The sequence below is a fragment of the Peromyscus leucopus genome, chromosome 1, assembly GCF_004664715.2.
Source record: "Peromyscus leucopus breed LL Stock chromosome 1, UCI_PerLeu_2.1, whole genome shotgun sequence".
Lineage (NCBI taxonomy): Eukaryota > Metazoa > Chordata > Mammalia > Rodentia > Cricetidae > Peromyscus > Peromyscus leucopus.
This window is the reverse complement of record NC_051063.1, coordinates 178,315,286-178,337,549: the sequence shown is the minus strand read 5'-3', so window position 1 is coordinate 178,337,549 and position 22,264 is coordinate 178,315,286. Positions and strand designations below refer to the sequence as shown.

General features: G+C 36.7%; 1 protein-coding gene across 1 annotated transcript in view; it reads right to left on the bottom strand.

Annotated features, from left to right (window-relative positions):
• The window catches only part of LOC114685242 (bile salt sulfotransferase 1-like), a 36,974-nt gene extending 15,048 nt beyond the window's left edge, over positions 1 to 21,926 (bottom strand). Inside the window, exons 1-4 of the mRNA XM_028859827.2 lie at positions 21,692 to 21,926; positions 20,626 to 20,834; positions 18,851 to 18,977; positions 2,956 to 3,050 (exon numbers count right to left, since the gene is read on the bottom strand). Coding sequence (XP_028715660.1) covers positions 2,956 to 3,050; positions 18,851 to 18,977; positions 20,626 to 20,834; positions 21,692 to 21,824 — 564 coding nt within the window. The 5' untranslated portion in view covers positions 21,825 to 21,926. The remainder of the gene's footprint in view (positions 1 to 2,955; positions 3,051 to 18,850; positions 18,978 to 20,625; positions 20,835 to 21,691) is intronic.
• Positions 21,927 to 22,264: the final 338 nt, after the last annotated feature.

The window sequence follows — 22,264 nt, the reverse complement described above, 5'->3', positions numbered from 1 at the left end:
ATATATAATTGTTTTAAACAATAAAAAATGTAAGATAAATCAAAGCAACAAACAAGAAGTTACATCTATCAGAAGCCTTTGTCATCTCCAGAGTCTACTTCTACAAGGTTAGCAGTGGCTGTAAGACTGCTTCTCCTTTCCAGGTTCTGGCTATTGTAAACAATGCTGATATGAACATAGCTGAGCAAGTGCCCTTGTGGAATGACTGAGCATTCCTTGGGTATATGCCCAAGAGTGGTATAGCTGGATCTTGGGGGAGATTGATTCCCAATTTTCTAAAAAAGCGCCATATTGATTTCCAAAGTGGTGTACAAGTTTGCATTCCCACCAGTAGTGGAGGAGAGCTCCCCTACCTCCACATTCTCTCCAGCATAAGGTATCTTCAGTGTTTGTGATCTTAGCCATTCTGACAGGCATAAGTTGGTATCTAGAAAAAAAATCCTCCTGAGTAAGGTAATCCAGACTCAAAAAGACAAACATGTTATGTACTCACTCATAGGAGGATACTGATGTAAAACAAAGATGACTGGACTGCTATTCACAAACCCAGGGAGGCTACCTAGAAAACAGGACCCCCAAAAAGGCACAAGGATCGCCCAATGACAGAGAAATGGATGAGAGCTACATGAACAGCCTGGACGTGAGTGGGGGTAATGAAGGGCAAGTTTCGAGGGAAAGAGAGCTTAGCGGAGCATGAGGTCCCAGCTGGATCAAGAACACAGTGGGAGAACAAGGAATAAAAAACCATGATAAATGAAGACCACATGAGAATAGGAAGAAGCAAAGTGCTAGAGAGGTCCACAGAAATCCACAAAGATGCCCCCACAATAGACTACTAGCAATGGTCGAGAGGCAACCTGAACTGGTCTACTCTGGTGATAGAATGGCCAAACACCCTAATTGTTGTGTTAGAAACCCCATCCAATGACTGAGGGAGCCAGATGCAGAGTTCCACAGCCAAGCCCCAGGTGGAGCTCCAGGAGTCCAATTGATGAGAAAGAGGAGGGTTTGTATGAGTGAGAACTGTTGAGACCAAGGTTGGAAAAAACACAGAGACAAATAGCCAAACGAATGGAAAGACATGAACTGCCCCGGCCAGCAGGCCTTCAAAGGGTTCTCGACCACCGTAAGGACAGAATAATAGGGACAGAGACACAAAAGAAATACACCAAGTCAAGATTATGATCAAGGTGCAACTTTATTTTTCTCCAGGAGGGTTTATATAGTTCCTGCACGGTGGGGGGAGCAGGAAGCTATTATCTGCATAGGGTGGGGCAAGCCAACTTAGGTGCAGGATGTTTGCATAGGTTGTTTATGCAAGATGTTGACAGGGTGAAAAGGTCAAGGGCTCTGACTCAGTGTCCTTTTGCTGGGCAACCTGTCCATAAGATGTTGCAGTTCCCTGTCTTATCGGGGGTCTGTATTTTTTCCAATAACTAGAGAATCTGTCCTTATCCCTGACAATGAACTATGAATCAATAGCTGAGGATCCCCCCAACTGGATCAGGCCCTCTGAATAAGTGAGACAGTTGATTAGCTTGATCTGTTTGGGAGGCATCCAGGCATTGGGACTGGGACCTGTCCTAAGCGCATGAAGTGGCTGTTTGGAACCTGGGGCTAATACAGGGACACTTGGCTCAGCCTGGGAGTAGGAGACTGGACCTGCCTGGACTGAATCTACCAAGTTGAACTCAATTCTCAGGGGAGCCGTTGACCTAGAGGAGATGGGATTGGGGGGTGGGCTGGGAGGGAGGTGGGGTGGGGGGTCAAGTGGGAGGGGGGGAGAACAAGGGAATCCGTGGCTGATATGCAAAATTAAATTAATTATATATAAAAAAGACTGCTTCTCCTTAACTAAATTTTTGAAGAATTCTAATGGTGGACAAGTATTTTTTCTAACTGACTGTTTATTCAGCACAATTTTGTTTTGCTCAGTAAAAAGTACATTTGATATCTTTATCATTGGTATATAAATGTGTAAATGATGGTTACATATCACATAAAACTTTCAAACTACTTAAATTTTAGAGTTGCTGATCAAATGAGAATACTTTTTTGCTTATATGCTTGGTTTCATTATTATGTGGCCATCATTAGAGGGAAAATTTTTTTAATTTCATGAAAATAAAATAGAAAAATGAACTTCATAATTATTTCCTTTGTAGTCTTTTGAAACAAGTTCTCTTGTATTCAAGGTTGGCCTCAAACACACTAGACATCCAAGGATGGCCTGTAGTCCCGAATCAGTCTCTACCTCTCAGTGCAAGGTTTACAATCATGTGACACCCTGCCAAGATAAGGTTTTTTTTTTAATTTTTAAAGTAAGAGATATTTATGACATGCACATATTACTCAAACATGTTTAAGACTTTCAGTGGGACATTTCAGGGAAATGAAATCTGCAAAATAACATAAGGGTGTGGCCTATCAGAATATTTAGATACATTTCATTACTTAGTGTTGAAACATTTTAGATATTCTCTTATAAGATTATTGAAATTTCCAGTGTCTTCTAGCTCACCATGCAGAAACCCTCAGTACTTCAGAGCACAGGACACCTTCCTCCTGAAAGATTGCATGCCTTTGTCCCTCTTCTTTTCATCAAAGGGAGATGGCATACATTTTAGCACACCAATGGTATGACACTGTTTACTTCTTCCCCACTACCACTGGGTTATCAGCTGTATCAAAAATGTTGCATATATAGGATTGAAACACCACTAGAACAAGTTTGAGCTTTCCCAACCTAATTCAGGGTCTAGTAGGGTGGACCAGAAGGCTGGAGAATAAATGACAGATGCACCTTAATAAAGGAAATAGGGTATAATCTCACATTTATTGACTCTTCATTATTCTCTTCATTATTCATAGTGAAGGTGGAATAGGGATACTGAAAAATGTGGCATGGTATGAATTGCTAAAGGATTTTGTGATTTCTGAAAGAATGACAGTTACCTCTTTCATATCTTCATAGCTCAGTAACAAGAAGTTGTCATTTTCTCTCATAGACAGCCAGTCACGGGTGTGCTCAAACCATGATCCATATGGCACTGTGTGAAAGGGGAAGGGAATTATTGATTACAAAGAATAAAATTAAGGTCTGCCTATTATTAATCACTTTCCACAATAGGCAGACGACTTTACTAAGAAAAACAAAACCAGTATTTACTACATTTAATGTGATATTTTATGTAGCCATGTCAGACGAGCAGTAGGTGGCAACTGAAGATCAGTAGGTTGGTCCACCAGGAAGGAAAGTTCTAATGGGTGAGTCTCAGAAAGTTAAGGCCCAAAGACTTTGGATCTAGAATGTCTTCTTCTAATGTTGCACCTTAACATTTATGCCACTGCTATTTTCCTATGATATCTAGCATGGTGTGAATGCATGCGGGAAGATCCCCAATTCCCTTAATTTATTATGACTATCTCTGGGAAATATCCCATTCTACTGGGCATTTTTATTTGTGGATTATTATAAAAATGATTTCCTCCTAAGCTATTCTGTTTAGTGCAATGATTTTATACAAAATAATAGTGTCAGTTTAAATGGGATTTTGGTTATTTGGGTTCTTTAATAAATATAGTAATTGATTATGATAGAGTTTAGTTTAGTGGGGAAACTAATAAAGTCAAAAGCAAGATATGGCATTTCCCCTGCCCATGGTAAATCCTGCCCAGGATAGAAAACAAGAAGAAGGAATTTTCACATATGTAGTTTTATTTGAGGTTACATATGGATTGTGGTTTAAGTTAATGATTAAGAAAAACCATTGTGTTGAATAATATTATTTTAAAGTATGTTACTTTTTATGTTGCATTTATTAACTCTCTGAATTTATGTTATGGTACCTGTCTAATCACCTGATGGTCTAATAAAGATCTGAAGGCAAGAGTAAGGCATGAGAAAGGAAAGAAGGGGCTGGCAGGCAGAGAATATGTAGAATTCTGGGAGTAAAACAGATCAAGGAATGAGAGAGAAGAAGGAGTACATCAAAGTCAGCCAACCAGATACAGAGCCAGTGCCAGTAAGAGTAAGAGTAAGAGTAAGATTTACAGATGTAAGAGAATGGAAAAATCCCAGAGGCAAAATGTAGATGAGATTATTTAAGTTAAGGAAAGCTGGGAAGAAACAAGTCAAACTAAGCCCATGTATTTACAAATAAGAATAAGCCTCATTGTAGTCATGCACTTGAAAAATAGAATGTTTCCACATTGTAAGATTTATATTGCCTGAGAAATTTTGTTCAGATATAAAAGCTGTAAGAGAAACATTGAGGAAGAATAGAGAACATGATGGAGAATTATAAATGTTTGTGCATTTTTTTTTCTTTTTGGTGGCCCCAGATTGTTAAATTTTGTTCTCTCTCTGGCCCCAGCAAATTATGTTTTACACCCTCAGATAAAAAAGTCAAGTTAAGTGATTAGTTTATTGACTCCAAGGCTTCCCCTTCAATCCTTGAGCTCCTGAAATCTGGTCATCATTTCAATGATATCATTTGTCATACACACACACAGTTAGTAAGCAGATAAAATCCAGTTCATTAGTGAACTCATCACCTCACAGATTTACTAATGATGCCATAAGGAGACATCCTATTGGCACGTAGCAGTGACAAAGGCATGAGTTGGTAATATGTGATCACAACAGTACAGGAAGTCAGAGGATTCTGAGCATGTCCAGCTTGAGACTTTTTATTACCATCATGTCTGGAGAACTCTATTAATCCCTTCGGAGGGAGATCTCTTTCCACACACTTTCACCTCTAAGGTTCCACAACTTGTGAATAGTGACTCCTTAAGACCAAAGACACCAAAACATAGGCAGGAAGAGATGTTCAAGGCATAGCTTCCCACATTCACTAAATGCTTCATTTACATTCCTAGTACTACGTTGATGTGTTTTCAATAATAAGAGTGTTCTAACTGTTCCTGGTCTAGTTGTGCTGTCTCTTCCTGCCTCACTCTCCATTGCAGGCTTGTATTGTTCCCCATTTTCTGAAGAACCAACTAAATCAATTCAGGAGCCAGAGAAGTAGGATACATGAATTCAGAGAATCTAAGATTTGATTGAAACCAGGTGGTGATTAATGATCGACAGAGAATGTGTAGAGATAAAGTCAATTGTGTAATATATAAGAGAATTAAGTCACTTAAGGAGATTGAAAGCTGGGCTCATGTGATAGCTCAATGGAAATCAATTGCCTTGTATGTCACAAGACCTGAGTTTGGATCCTCAAAAACCATTGAAACATGGTGATGCAGCCTGTTTTTTTATACCTAGTACCCCTTCTATGACATGAGAGGTGGCAACAAGAGATTGCCTACAAGCTTAGGACCTGCCAATATGCCACAAACAGGGATGTACAAGAAGAAGGAGATTGTCTCAAACAAGATAGAAATCAAGGTTCAACATGATATTATCATCTGTCTTTAACATAAGAACACCTAAATTCTCACATTTGCATATACATCAACATAAACACAAGTACATACATGCATAAAAGGAAAAGCTAGAAGCCAAGTGAAATGTTGTGTCACATATATGTAATGTGAAAAGTAAGAAGGGATAGCCCAAATACCAGGGATTCAATGTGATTTTCAATTACATAATGAATTTCTTGTCAACTTGGGATACAACAGATCTTGTCTCAAAACACAAAAATGACAGCATCTTAGTGAGTGCACCAAAAATAATCCAGTGATAAATACTGATAATAATTAATAGCATTTCTGCTTTGGAAGTTGTTTTAAAAGGTATTTGTTTGGGGACATAAATTACAAAGTGTATGCCAACAAGGCTGTAGTTGGAAGATTTCCTGTGTCCTGACCTTCTGGCAGTAGGGACATATCCCTCCCACTTGTATCCCACAAGTAAACACACAAAGCTTATATTAATTATAAATGCATGGTCATGGCTCACACTTTTTGCTAGCTATTTTTTATATCTTAAATTATTCCATAAATATTAATCTATGTATCTATACACGTCCTTGGCTTTATCTGCATACCAATACTTGTAGCTCCTTGGGCAGCTCGCTGGCATCTCTTCTTGTCTCTCTCTTTGAACTTCCTGCCTGCTTCTAAGCTGCCTTGCCATAGGCCAGATACCTCTATTTATCAACCAATCAGAGCAACACATATTCAAAGAATACAGAAAGACATTTCCCCATCACAAGGCTGTCCTCAATCTTAGTATGTAAACAAGGATGGTCTTGAATTTTTGAGCTATTCATCTCCACCCAATTAATACTTACATCATCCTACTCAGCCTGTAAATTTATTATTTTTGATATTTTAATAGATAGCTATCAAATTATGAGACCTAGTGGCTGTATCTACAACAAACAACAACAAAATTTTAGTGTCAGTGGTGAGTAATATTCAATAACCAGTAAAGTAAATACTTGCCACCTGGAAAACTACCAGAGGAAGTCTGAAAGCTCCAGTTACAAATATGTAAAGCATGGCAACTCATAATATGACAGAAAGGAAGATTCCCATCAATAAAGCAACCTGTTGAGTGAAATTAAATGAAGGTATGTATCAAGGTTTTATGACCACATTAATAATTACATTAATGACCAGAGTGAGGTAAAAGTGAACTGGTAGAGAGAGAGGGATATGGGGGAAGTGGAGAAGGAGAGAGCAGGAAAAGGAGAGAGAGACTGGGGATTGTAAACATGTATATTTGGAGAATATACAAATCTCTAGAAACTTGTAGTTAAAGAAATAAATTTAAATGGTTTATTGTATTTTTATTTTTGTATGTTTATGTGTTCTTATGTGAGTACAAGTCTGTGAGTGTGTGTCTACAGAGGTAAGACTGTTGCTTTCCACTGAAGCTAGAGTTACAGGAAGTAGAAAGCCACTCTAAGAGGATTCTGGGAAACAAAGCACCTTCTTCTAAAAAACATTAAGTTCTTTTAGCCAGAGCCATCTGTTATACTCCTATGATAATATAATTTTAAATAATAATTCATACTGTACAATGAAAAGTATAAAGTAGCACAAAATGATCTCCACAACAAATACACTGTAAATGAATTAAATAGTGATATAAAAAGGAATGGTGGGATAATGATATGACAATGGGTAAAATGCTTATCATATAAACCTGATGACCAAACCTCAGTCTCTGTAAACCATATAAATTAGAAATGGACAACTGACACCACAAGGTTTTTCTCCGGTTCTTCCAAATGTTCAGTGAGATGTGTATACCCACACAGACACTTAAGCACACACGTACAATAGATCACAATAAATAAGAAAAATTTAAAAGAAAAATATATCACGGTATGAAGGCAAAGTGAAAGATGTGGGGCAATGCAACAAGAACAGAGATAATATAAGAAGAAGATATGAGTGGGAATTCCAAGATATCTGTCATTCCATGGAAAAACAAATCTAAGAGATGTTACATTAAAATTACCTACTGTTAACTTGCTACAACCTATAACACCTATAACTGCCTTGGAACAGATTTTTATTGAGGAATTATCTAGATCACAAAAGCTTGTGGGTATATCAATGAAAGATTGTTCTGATTGTTACTTGATAATGTAAAAGGAGAAGGGTTATTGTGGCAGCCCCATTTTCTACTCAGGTGGGTTCAGGAAAGCATAAAGTAAGAGAATATAAACTGAGGACAAGAAAGCAAGGGCAAGCATATTTATTGTCTGTCTACTCTTGTCTGTGAACACAGTGCCTTAACTATCTTCTTAGACTTCTCCTCAAAAAATAAACTGTAACTTGGAGTCATACACAAAATTAACCGTTTTTTCTCTAGGTTGTTTTTGTTATAACAGATGCCAGTTAAGATAAAGGAGGAATATAGAACACCATATATACAAGACCAGAAAATATATTTCCCTCAAAAAATTATAATCAAAGAAATTATATTGAAACCAGCAAGGGAGAAACACCAAGCAAATGTAAAGGAAGGTCTGTCAGAATAATAGATTTTTCAACAGAGATTTTAAAATGCCAAGGGGCCTGGAAGCTGTATTTCAAGTTCTAAAGCCAACCAATGACAACTCAGTCTACTGTATCCATCAAAACTGCTTCTCATAATTGAAAGATAAAAAAATTTATGCTAAAAATATGCAAAATGAATTTATGACCATCAAAACAGTTCTACAAAATATACTTACAGGAATCTTTTCCAGTAAAGAGAAAAAAAATGAATCCATAAGGCTGCAACAAAGCAAATGTTAACTTCCAAGTCAAGTTGATTCAGCCTAGAATTATCTGAGAGAGACTCATTTAAGAGTTTCTGCAAATCATAGTGGAATTGCTTTGAGTTTCTCTTCATTTAATTTGATGTTGGCTCGGGGCATTCTGTAAATTGCCTTTATTATGTTTAGGTATGTTCCCTGTGTTCCTGATAGCTCCAAAACTTTTATCATGAAGGGGTGTTGGATTTTGTCAAATGCCTTTTCAGCATCTAGTGAGATGATCATGTGGTTTTTTTCTTTGAGTTTGTTTATATGGTGTATTACATTGACAGATTTTCGTATGTTGAACCATACTTGCATCCCTTGGATGAAGCCTACTTGATCATGGTGGATAATGACAGAGAAATGACTGAGATCTACATGAACAACCTGGAAATGAGTGGGAGTAATGAAGGGCGAGGGTCTAGGGAAAGAGAGCCTGTGGGAGCGGGAGATCCCAGCTGGATCAAGAACAGAGAGGCAAAACAAGGAATAGGAGACCATGGTAAATGAAGACCACATGAGAAAAGGAAGAAACAAAGTGCTAGAGGGGCCCGCAGAAATCCACAAAGATACCCCCACAAAAGACTGCTGGCAATAGTCGAGAGACAGCCGGAACTGACCTACTCTGGTGATGGGATGGCCAAACACCCTAATAGTCATGCTAGAAAATCCATCCAAGGACTGAGGAATCTGAATGCAGACATCCACGGCTAGGCCCCAGGTAAATCTCCAGGAGTCTAACTCGTGAGAAGAGGAGGGTTTATATGATCGAGAATTGTTGAAACCAAGGTTGGATAAAGCACAGGGACGAATAGCCAAGTGAATGGAAACATATGATCTATGAAACAAAGGCTGAGGGGCCCCCAACTGGATTGGCTCCTTTGAATAGGTGAGACAGTTGATTGGCTTGATCTGTTTGGGAGACATCTAGGCAGTGGTACCGGGTGCTGTGCTCATTGCATGAGTTGGCTGTTTGAAACCTGGGGCTTATGCAGGGATGCTTGGCTCAGTCTGGGAGGAAGGGACTGGACCTGCCTGGAATGAGTCTACCAGATTGATCTCAGTCCTTGAGGGAGGCTTTGCCCTGGAGGAGGTGGGAATGGGAGGTGTGGGGGGGGGAAGGTGAGGGGGCAGTGTGGGAGAGTACAAGGGAATCCGTGGCTGATATGTAGAACTGAATGGTATTGTAAAATAAAATAAAAGGGAAAAAAGTGTTTGTACAGATGAGATTGGCTGATGACAAAGTATTTGAGTTTTTGTCCTGATTGATGATTGGTTTGTTAGGTCCCACAGCATAGGTCTCTGTGACTGGATTTTATTAGAAAGACAGCTCAGCATAAGACACTGAAACAAGCTAACATGCAGATTAGTAAAATGTTTTCTGCTTCAGTTCTTTCTGGAGAAATTGCTCTGACTTCACCCATAGATAATTGCAATCTGAAAGGTTAAGCCAGATAAACAATTTCCTCCCCTATATTGCTTCTGGCTCAAGAGATCATAAAGCAAACTAGACCAATAGTTAAATAAGACAACAAGTCAATCACCTTCGTAAAATCATCAAAATGAGAGGAATCAACAATGATCTTTCACTAGTGTAGCTGAAGTGTTGAGGATATCATATATACTGTGAATATATCTTGCTAGGATTGATTGATAAATAAAACACAGATTGGCCAGTAGTCAGGCAGGAAGGATAGTGTAGGCAGGACAAGGAGAGCGAGAATGCTGGGTGGAATAAGGCTGAGTCAGAGAGATGGTGCCATCCTGCTATGGGGTGGAGGATGTAAAGTACAGGTAAGCCACAAGCCACATGGCAAATTATAGCATGGTGATATTTTATTTGTACTGAAATGTGATTTTATTTGTAGGTTAATAAATAAAGTTGCCCAGTGGTTAGAGCTGTTAAAGCCTTAGTGAAAGCTGGTAGGTGGTGGTGCACACCTTTAATAACAGCACTTGGTAGGCAGAGCTAGGTAAATCTCTGTGTGTTCAAGGATACAGCCAGTATTGGAGACACACGCCTTTAATCTCAATACCAACCATAGAAGACCTGGAGGTCTGTACAGACAGGCAGTGACGAGGCAGTCATGTGGCTTGGTTTACAACCAATGAGGAGGCAGAACAGAAAGTTTATATAAAGACAAAAACACAGGAAGTAGGTCTCTTGGCTGAAGAGGCTAGCTGCAGCAGATGGGTAAGGCTCTTAGCTCTGATCTCTTGACTTTCTTCTTTGCATTGGTTCTGTGTTTCTTATTTAATAAGATGGTTGGTTACATCTACAGTCCAGATTTATAGAAATGGGTTTATCTAAGATATAAGAACAGCTAGCAAGAAGCCTGAGCCATTAGGCCATACAGTTTTTAAATAATATAAGTCTCTGTGTGTTTACATGGGGGACACTAGTGGGAGAGATTTGCCCTGACTACTGGAAGGCCAGGACACAAGAAAACTCCAGCTACACACTAGTAACTGAATATAAATGGTGCCAATTCCTTAATCAAAAGACACAGTGGAGGACATTGGATTAAAGTACTAGGATGTTTATATTTGTTGTAGTTCATCATATAAGACAGGTATAACCTTACCATGAAATAATGGAAAAAAAGATTCTGGGGAAATGGAACAGGGATTTGTTGCTGATCTTATCTGACACAATAGACTTGAAATCTATTGAGCACTGATAAACATTACTATCTAATGCTTAAGGGAACAATTCATGGGGAGAACTGTACAATAACAAACACAGGTTCACCCAATTATACACAGAAAATACTACTAGATGTAAAGCCATAGGCAAGCATCACAGTACTTTCATTTCCAATAGTTAACACTTCAACACAATAGAAAATAATTAGAATTAGCTGACATCACAAGTAAAATGATCTTTAAAGACATCTATAGAATATTGAACATAAACACTGAAGAATACAACATGTTCTCTCAGAAGTACATGGAACTTTCTATAAAATAGACATATACAAGGTCATAAAGAACATCTTAAAAAACATAGTGAAAATGAAATAATTCCTTATGTTCTACCTCAAAATTATAAAATGACTATAAATAAATAAGAAAAAACCCAGAACATAAACAAACTCATGGAGAGTAAACAACTCAAAACTTAATGATGAAAGAGTTCTTGATGAAATCAAGAATGGAAAGATTCTTACAATGAAATGAAACAAAAATACCACAATATTCTTTAACCTATGAGATGCAATGAAAAATGCCCGAAGAGTGATGTTTAAAGTTCAAATTAACTACATTATAATGTCAAAGATATTTTTAATAAATTAGCTAAGGAATCCCCTTAGGGCTTTGGAAAAGGAATATGTCAAACATCAAAATTACAAACTGGAAAGAAAACACTGATATTAAAAAAAGTTAGTGAAATGAAAACAGCAACAGCAAGCAAACAAATCCAGAGAGTCAATGAAATAGTTTTTCCTTCAACATATAAATAATATTGACAAAACTTCAGATAAATGTAGATGAATTTCTAAATGGTCTTACTAAAGAAAAAACACGAAGCAAAATATAGGGGTGAAAGCCTTAGAGAGATCAGGGAACAAGGGAAAGCCACCAGCCAACCTTAACTCACCAACTCTGCAGCTTCCATGGAGAGTGACTTCCCATCTAACCAGTCTTATATGACTTGCTGTTTGCCATCTGATTGGTCGGTTAGCCCAGATACCTCACTTCCTCTTCCTACACAGCTTAGTCATTTTCTATCTGTACAGACCTCCAGGCCTCTATGGTTGGTACTAGAATTAAAGGCATGCTTGGCTCTGTTCTCTAGTGTGGCCTTGAGCACACAGAGACCCTGTCTGCTAAGTGATAGAATTAAGAGCATGTTTTACCACTGCCAGACTTCTTTGTTTACTTAAAATGGCTTGCTATTTCCTTTTCTCTCAGGGTAAACTTTATTTATTAATACAAAAGTAAAATGTCACCACATTTCAGCACAAATAAAATATCACCATGGATAAACTAAGAAAAGGAAGTGAAACAGCAAAAGATAATACATTTAAGACATAGAAAAGAAATCACTCATTATGACAAGCACCAGTGATTTCACAGAATTATTAAAGTTTACATTAAAACCATTCCACTAAACCAGAAAAATCTAAAATATATGGATTAAATTTCTACATAGGTTAAAACCTATCTAAATAAAACTAAAATGTCATATTAAAATTTTAAATGTGTTGATGTGGTGACAAGGCTCAGCAGTTAAAAATAATTACTTTTCTTCTAGAGGGTCAGGATTCAATTTCCAGTACCTACATGATAGCTCACAGTGCCATCTTCCTGCCTCTGTGGGCACAACACACATGTCCAAAAAACACACATATGTGCGACAAATCCCTTCTACACATAACATAAAATAATCCTTAAAATAGTCATGCCTGACCCTACCTCTCATCTGCTACCTCAGGAGCCAAGGGAGGGCACAGCAAATACTGAGGCTGAACAAATCAGCTATCACTGAAGTTCATATCCTCAGCCTTTAGTTGGCTCTCTCCAACATCAACCCTGTCTATGAGCTGCTGGAGATGATGGAAAGAGCTGGTCCTGGGGAACCATGGACACAGGATTTCCTTGAATTTGAGATATAGTAGGATATCTGAGAGGAGTATGGATGAGGGTCCAGTATTAATGGTGTAGTAGAAGCCAGAGGCCCTGAACCAGACCAGGCATTTATTGCAATGAACATTTCAAATTAAAGCTTTTTGGGCAAAAGGTATGTGGTGTGACACACAGCAGCACCCAGTGCAACTATAATGAACAAATATATGGTGGGTAGATGTGGAGTACAGAGGAGTGAACAGGGACAATTATGCCAGAATTGGAGACGTGACAGCAGGGACTGGTATGAGAGAAAACTGCTGACTGACAGCAGAGATTTTCATTCCCCAGAGGGGTCAGTGAGATATTTGTTTTTTGTTTTTGTTTTTATTTTTGTTTTCATTTTTTTATTATGTTTTGGGTGTCAGGATACAAGGGTGGAGGGTAGATATGAAAGGACAGGACAATGAGTGGGAATGATATGCATGATGAAAACTTCCAAAGAATCAATAAAAATTATGTTGTAAAAATACTCTAAGGCCTATAACATCAACGAGTTTGCAAAATAATTAAAAATCTCTAAAGAAAGAGAAATGTTCAGAACAGATGAATTTTCCCAGACCTTCAGAGAACACAAAGATTATTGAACTATTATATAAAAGAAAATAAGGCTCATTACCAAAATATTTTTTGAAGTATCATCTTGATACAAAGAACAGAAAAATATTCACCAACAAACAAACCATATAGACCAAGATCTATGATTAACATTGATGCAAAGTTTCTCAATAAAATACTTTGTTAACATATTCAGGATCTTATCAGTGGACAGTAAAATGGCTGAGCAGTAAAGTTGTTTATTGCCAAACCTAAGGCGAAAATCCACATGGTCAAAAGATAGAACACATTCTTGTAAGTTTTTCTCTGGTTTGCACCTGCATATTTGGGTATACATGGACCCACACAATATACATATATATGTACCTGCACATGCACAAGTACACACACACACACATGCACACACACACACACACACACACACACACACTATCTAAACAGCCATTCACCATGATCTTTACTCCAGAGACTCAGTGAAGGGCTGGTTCAATACACAGACATCAATCAATATAAATTAAATAGTATAAATGGACTCAAGAACAGAAAACCCATTGTAATCTGTGTAGATAAAGAAAATAATTTTTGATAAAATTTATCATCACCTCATGTATAAAATGCCAAAGAACTATAATAGAAGGAAATTATTTCAGCATAGTATTGGCCCTATGTAGGAAAAGTGTAGGTTACATTCCACTAGATAGGGGGAGTCCACTATATTTCCAGTACAAGCAAGAAGAAAATGATTTACACTTACTCCACTCTTTTTTAATATAGTGCCAAATACCAAGATAGAAAAAAAATAAACAAATAAAAGCTGTACAAATAGGAAAAAAAAACAAGTCAAATACCTATTCTTGAGTGATTTGATTCTATCAGTGCAACACTGAAAGTGTTTAGCAGAAAACACTTAGATCTGATAAAGTCTTTTAACAAAGTGACAGGGTACAAAATTATCAAACAAACATAAATAGTTTTTCTCTATATCAATGATGAACAAATTGAGAAACAAATCAGAGATAGTCTGTTAACAAATGTTTAAAGATAGCACTTCAGAATAAATCTAAACAAGTGTATCAGCTTCTAAAAATTTCCCATATAATGTTTAGGTTTGAAAACTTGGTTCACAGTTGGTGTATCTTATGGGAAGATCAGCAAGTATGAACTTGCTGGATGAAATATGTCACAGGGTTGGGAATTAAGGTTTCAAGGACTAGCACTGCTTCGAGTGCTCTCATTCTGCCTCCTGTTTGTGGATTGAGGTGTGAGATCTCAGGTGTTACGCCCATGCCATGCCTGTCTCCTTGGTGCCTTACTTCCTTTAATGGTAATAATTGACTCTTATCACTTTGGAATCATAAGTTCCAAACAAAGCATTCTTTCAATATGTTGACTTGTTCATGGTGTTTTATCACAGCAATAGAAAAGTAATGAATACACCCAGGAGGCAAAGCCCTCATTACTGAAAACCTCAACACATTGAAGACAGAATCTTATGCAGATGTTAGGAGATGGAAAATGTTCCCATGGTCACAGACTAGAGAAATTCAGGCTACAAAAATGTCCATCCTACCGAAAGCAATGAACAGACTCAATACAATACCAATCAAGAGTGTTATCAATAGAAATAAAAATTAATAATCTTCAAATTATTATGGAATGGTTGGATGCTCATTCTTAAACTCAACACTACAGAACTGTTTCTAATCCTCAGGGATCATTGCAGAAAAGGCAGTGTAAATAATGTAGAAGCTGAAAAAGAGAAAGAGAAGGGCTAGAAAATGCTGACGTGTGGGCATGACAGAACAAGTGTACTCATGATCTTAAAGCAACTGAAGCAGCTGCAAAGATCCTGCATAAGACTTGCTCAAAAATGAGCTATCATAGAGCAGTTAAGATACTCACTGGACACTACAACTCCAAAATAAAATTATGAATACTGAATGATTCTGGGTGGTAGGAAGACACTGTCTTAAGTTGTGTCCCCAGTGACGTGCCAACTAGGTTTCCATTGGTGGTCAAAACCCCCCTCATTCCCACAGAAGATAAAAATCATGGTTAAATTGAATGGGTCACCAATAAAAAGATGTAAGTTATAAAAGAGAACTGTAGGGAATGGGGGTTACTAAATGTGAGAGGGAGATTAGAGAGGGAAAAGGGTTTCAATAAGCAGAATATAATATATACATCTTTGTAATTTCTAAAGAACAAGTTCAATAATAAATTCATACAAAAGCACAAACAATTGCAGATAATCAAAGCAACCTTGGAATAAGATAGTTCCTTATTTCTAGTTATACCACATAGATAATGAAAACAGCAAAGCACTGACACAAAACAAATGCGTGAATTAATTGAATAGAAAACCAAGACATAAGTTCACAGAACTGCAGGCACTCTATTTTTGACAACATATTGAAAACATGCATTGGAAGAAAGAACTTGGTATCTTTAGTACACATTATTTTGGAAACTAGATTGCTATGTGTGGAAGAATGAATTTCGTTCTTAATCCTTCATCACACACACACATACACACACACACACACAGAGAGAGAGAGAGAGAGAGAGAGAGAGAGAGAGAGAGAGAGAGAGAGAGACAGAGAGACAGAGAGAGAGAGAGAGAGAGACATTCACACCAATTGTAAATTTATCAAGACCCTGAACAAAAGACACAAAACTCTGACACAGTTGAGGAAAATACAGGAAGTGTACATTGAGGGGTAATCACAGGTAAGGACTTTCTAAATGCTACTCATCTCATTCAGAAAATAAGGCAAATACTCAACAAGTGGGACCACTTGAAATTAAAAGATTCCTATCCACCAAAGGAAATCATTAACCATGTGTAGATTTAACTAATAAAATGGAAGAAAGCTTTGCTAGTTATATGCTTCAAGACAATGTGTATTTAGTATATAAAAAATTAAAGATAATAAAATATGCAATATAAAGAAAGAAATTGATCCAAACTTGTTTTATCGAACTAAAAAGTATACTGTAAAAGAAAGAGAATGCCTCATATGAATTTTGAAAGTGTTCATCAACATTACCTATCAAGGAAATACAAATAAAAACTAAAAACTACTTAGGAGTCCATCTTATCTATGTCAGAATGCCACCTGTATTAAAAAAAATATGTCAGAGCTGGAACACAGAGAAAATGCGTCTCAGAAACAACAGCAAAAAAGACAAAAAGGAAAAAAAAATTTTGAAGTAAATGTAGAAAATGTTTGAAAAGAGGAGATAATTTAAATATAAAGGGATGAGAAAGGAGTAGATGTAAGTAATGGACAAGACTGTTGAATGAGCATATAGGCCAATGTTTTCCTTGCTATAAATTTCTCATGGATTTGGGTTTTTTGTGGTCAAAAATTGGGTGAAATATAAGCAATATTGAAATTATAACATAATATGATGTTTCCCAGCTTCCTTTTGGATATCAATTCTAACTGTAAATGAATTCATTAAATTGTATAGACTTTGAATCTCAATAATTTTGCTGGATCTGGTTTCTATTTATGTACAAGTTGCTTTATAATAAAACTTATTTTTTAAATTTCAGAAAAATTGTGGGGAAAGAAAAACACTGTTGCGAGTGAAAACTGCACAGCCATTATTTAAATCACTGTGGGAAGATTTAAAATTCTGAAAACAGAAATTCCATATGATGCAGCTGCAAAATCTTAGGTATATTCTCAAACTAGGTAGGTATATACTACTACAGACTTAGGTATATACAACTACATAGATACTTGAACAGTTGTGCTAATTGAAGCTCTATTCACAATAGCTATAGAACATGTTTAGTTTAGGTGCCCATCAATTGAAAGTATATGAGATTGTTATATGTACACACAATAAAATTTCATTCAGCTATAAAGACAAAATTATGAAATTCACAGTAAAATATTTGGAACTGGAAAATATACCTAAGGAGGTAACACAAGCACAGATAGACAAACACTGCATCTTTTTCTCATATTTCGATTCTAGACAAATTCTTAGCATGTTTACCTTGATCTATATAAAGGAGAGGAAGGGATAAAAGAACCATTAGAAGAGTAGCAAGAAAAAAAGAGACCTTAAGGAGAGAGAAGCACCAGGACACATATGGTATCAATATGAAGGAAGGGAATATGAGACTGATTGTGTGGATGCAAGATGGGGTGGGTAAATTAGGGATAGAATTAACCAAAACCCAGAATATATGAAAATGCCATTAGGTTGTAAGCTCATTTAAAAATTTATTAAAGAGTTTATATCAAGGCAGCTTTCATGAGCAGGTACTAATATTCCCAAAAGTTATTGGTTATAAAATGAAAGCTGTATTGCTATTATTAGGATTCCTCACTAGAAATTGTTGCCTAAAATGGGCCTGGGGATCCAAATAATGTAGGCAATTGTCACTATTGTCAATTGCCCACAAAAACTGGTTGGTAAGACCTAGTTCATTATTATTTTCTTCTTTTGGCTTTCGAGACAGGGTTTCTCTATGTAATTTTGGTGCCTGTCCTGGATCTTGCTCTGTAGAACATGCTGGCCTTGAACTCACAGAGACTCACCTGGCTCTGCCTCAGAGTGCTGGGATTAAAGATGTGCACCACCACTACCTGGCTAAGACCCTATTCCTAAAGCCAATCTCATAGTCTTGTCACACAACATAAGGAAAGAAAACTGGGAATGAGCTGAAATATATCTTTCTGCTGTATAGCCCTCATTGTAACAAAAGGTTTATGTAGGATTCTAGTGGGAGAATCTTGTCAATAATATTACTGAGCTATTGACACTGCTCTATAATTCAACCATCCATACAACATACACCCATTGGTGCAATAACTGCAATTGTGGTATCAGAGTAACCAATCATTTTCTGATTGATAAGACTTCACATCTGATATAGTCAGCATGTTCAAATATTCATGATGAGAAGGAAATAGGTCCTAGTGTTGTTGCTATCACTGTTGCTCTGTTAACCACAAGGTATAACATCTTCATTAATATTAGAAAGCCTAGCTACTCCAAATATTGCCAGGATGGTTAGTCATAGGTCAAGCTGTAGCTGTGCCATTATGCAGTGGCTTGTGAGAACAGGAAGACTTCACAATTAGGTTTGTTATGGTAATGATCCTTGGATCAATAGGTTGGTAGAGTGTAGAGGAATAAGATTGAGCCAAGAGAAAATTATAGAATATACTAAAGGCTTGAACTGTAACCAAGTTAGATAACATAAATGACTTGGGGGTTGAATCCCATGATTAAATAAACAGAATATTGAAGTGAGTACTTATAGTCTTAGTACTCATGAAGTACAGGAAAGAGGAGCAGATCTTCAAGGTAATTCCTATCTGCATAGAGAATTCAAGGCCAGCCTAATTTGTATCACACCTTATCTTCATAAATGTAACTGAGCCTCCCTCAACCCCTGTATTTAACAGGACACTCACCATTTCCTTTGAGGAAGCATTCAATGTAAGTTCCTAGTGACTCTGGATTATCAATAAGGTTTGTGTTACGACCGAAAAAATAAGCAGACACAAGAACATCTCTGGGATTTCTGATGACATAGATCACCTTAAATGGAAAAATATGTAAATGAAGGTCAATATAGTCATAAAACAATTTGGTCTGGCTTAGTTTATATGAAAAGTCAATCAAATATCAATGAGGTTTCCAAAAATATTTATTATTTTTATTTGAACAAAATATGAACATAAGTTCAAAATGTTTTTATTTATCAGAATCTTCTTTTATAATTTTATTTGTTTATAAAAATGTAACAGCAAAATGACTTAGGTCAGTAATACTGTAATAAAACCAACAACAGCAATAAAAAGACAAGATTGATTCAATACTTGTAAAGATCAATATTTTACAGGGTGAAAGCCTGCCTATCCATGCACTCTGAAAGAATATTTTATATACACGGAATTATGCATACTATGCTAAATTTATCTTAAAAATGACAACCTAATTGGTTTCTGTAACTGTAACTATAAAAGAATACTCTCAAAAGAATCATTATGCAGAGTTTAATGCTAATGTTTCATTGAAAAATGATGAACACAAAAACCCATGAGCACCTAAAAAATGCTGGGATGGGAAAAAATGGGAAAAGCATAGCAATTGGTTATGCAATACCAATTTCTTAGCCCTGAAAACATAATACAAGTAACATTGCAAATATTGAGCAGATTGTACCAAGGTACTTAGGACTATGTAGATACATATACAGATGTAACAACAAATAATGAAAAAACACAAATTTGAAAGACAGAAAAGAGCGATATGATGGTAAGCCTGAGAACAGGAAGAAGAAGGGGGAATAATGTATGTAATTATAGTATAATCTCAAAACAGAAAAAATAATTTTAAAAAATTAATGAAATGAAATAAATATTTTGTCCCAATGCTCATTGTGACATTATTATATAAATCATCTTTTGGGCCTTAATTTCTCCAGACATAAGTTTTCTAAATCTACTTAAGACACATAAATATAGCCTTATGATCACAACTTCACTGTGATAGTTTCAAGAGACATTATTTTCTACATTTGTCTTTGTGCTTAAGCATAAATAATTATAGTTTCTAAGGTATGGGGATTTCCACAAAACTTTCTTATTAACAATGAGCAATGATGTGTCAGAACCTGGATATTTCTGATTCCCTTAGCAGATCCTCTATCAGTGATGTCAGTGATTTTTGTGACTACTGGTCTTAATGGAAAGCTAGACACAGCAAGACACAATGGATACAGATAAGCCATGATTGTTGAACAATCTCGCAAATTACAGCATTCAGAGCCTGTTCAGGCTGCTTCCCCTATGAGCAACCCTGCTTGGGTGATTCATCCATTAAGTTTTGGCTATATATAGAACCAATTTTAACTAAATGTCTTTGATGATAACAAAACAGTAATATCCACTGTACACTAGAGTTTGAGCTCTACTTGACCTGTGTGTGTAGTCCCTGAATGCCCTACTGTGATAACAAAATTTTTCACATTATATCTGCCAAGGATCACTGAGAGGTGGTTGATATTCTGTTATTCTGATATAGTCTGAGGAGGGGACAGATTAGCATCACCTAGTGCATGAAAATCCCAACTTCCCTCTCGATTCTACACAGAATGCATTTCAGGCAGAGTTCCAGGGCCCAATGAAGTAGAATAATTGCAAAGAGCATTTGTCCAAAGATTTCTCAACTACTGGACACTGACCTTGGCCTTGGATCTGAAGAAAGACTTGGGGAAAAGATGGAAAGGGAGGTGGGAGGACATGAGGCGTGGTCCTTCCATATTGATCAACATTGAAAGTTCCTTTTTAGTCTCTATCCAGGGTGAACGTTCCCAGGTAGGCACAGATTGGATCCATTTGGGATTTCCCTTGGTCTGAATCAAGCAGACAATCTCAATCAGCCAATTAGTACCTGAAAAGGAAGGAAAAGTTAGTGACACTCATTTGAAGAACCATTCTGTTTTGGTGAATTCAACTATTCCAGATATTTGTCAGGGATGCAGTCATGGTATCTGTCCTAGAGATTGGAACATTTTATTTAATACAGTATCATTAAGTGCATCATCCTGCACTGTATGTATTGGTACTGCTTCATTTTAGATTAAATAAATTCCATGGTCTATTTACCATACACAATGTATTTGTGATTATATGCTCATTTGTCAATCAGTGTTTCTCTAGCATTATTCTCTGGGATATTATCTGAATCCCTTTCCTGCAGTCCACTGTCCTTAGATTTTCCATGTTATTGCTCTTTGATGTTAGCAACCTAATACTTAACCAATGTTTACTGCTTCTGCCACCCACCACACTCCTCCCCCAATGATCATGATGCCTTTCTTGGTTCCTTGAGTTTTGAGACTATTTCTTCTACTTGAAGATCATCCATGTTAATTCTTTTACCTGACCTTGTCCTCTCCTCCACATAATCTTACATTCATGCCTTTTTTCTTGATGTTCTTTTATCTGTTTATTATCATCAATATCTCCTCCACACAGAGAAACGAATGCCACAGTCTGCTTTAGGAAACACTGCCATTGCCCCCAGGATCAGCTCAGGAACTGCTAATGCCTTAGCTGCTCCTCTGACTACATTGCTTAGGTTAGAGTTCTTCCTCTGAGTGAAAATGCTCTGATACAGGTCTTCAAGCCCACAAACCATTGAACACATGAGATATATAAAGCATTCCATTCACCACCTAAATGAAGGATGATTAAAGCCCAAAATTTCCACAGACAGTTCAGGATCATTCTCAATGATGTTCTTACCTGACTTTGGATAACTCACTATGACAGTGTCTTCATCTCTGATCACAAACTTATCACGACTTTCTTTAATAATTTCTCTTTTATACAATGTAGCAGGGAAAGGTATTCCTTCAAACCAAAAGTAGGCTGACATCCCAAAATACTCTTTCTTGGTGCTGTGGGAATTCCAGCATTGATCACCTGTTCAGATTAAAGCAAATGCTGAGAGGTAAAATTTATAGTGCAGTCAAGTATCATTAACACCCAAAGTTTGTACAAAATGAGCTGCTGATAGGAAGAAATACAGATTGCAGAAACCAGTCAAAGGTTGCTGTATTAAGCAACTGTGAACCTATTTAGAGATTGTTCTAGATAATTGTGAGCCTGAGGTCATGGCCCCAAACCAGAAACTCAATAACAACTATTTAGACATTGAAATGAGGCATAGTTAAAATATTTTCTAATACAATTAAGCATTGCCAATGGTTTCAAATGTGTAAAAAATTTACAGAGACCATAAAAAATGTTGCTCTGAAAAAACTTGTCATGTACAATCATTTTTTTAAAAGTAGTGATTGTTTTGGATAAATATAG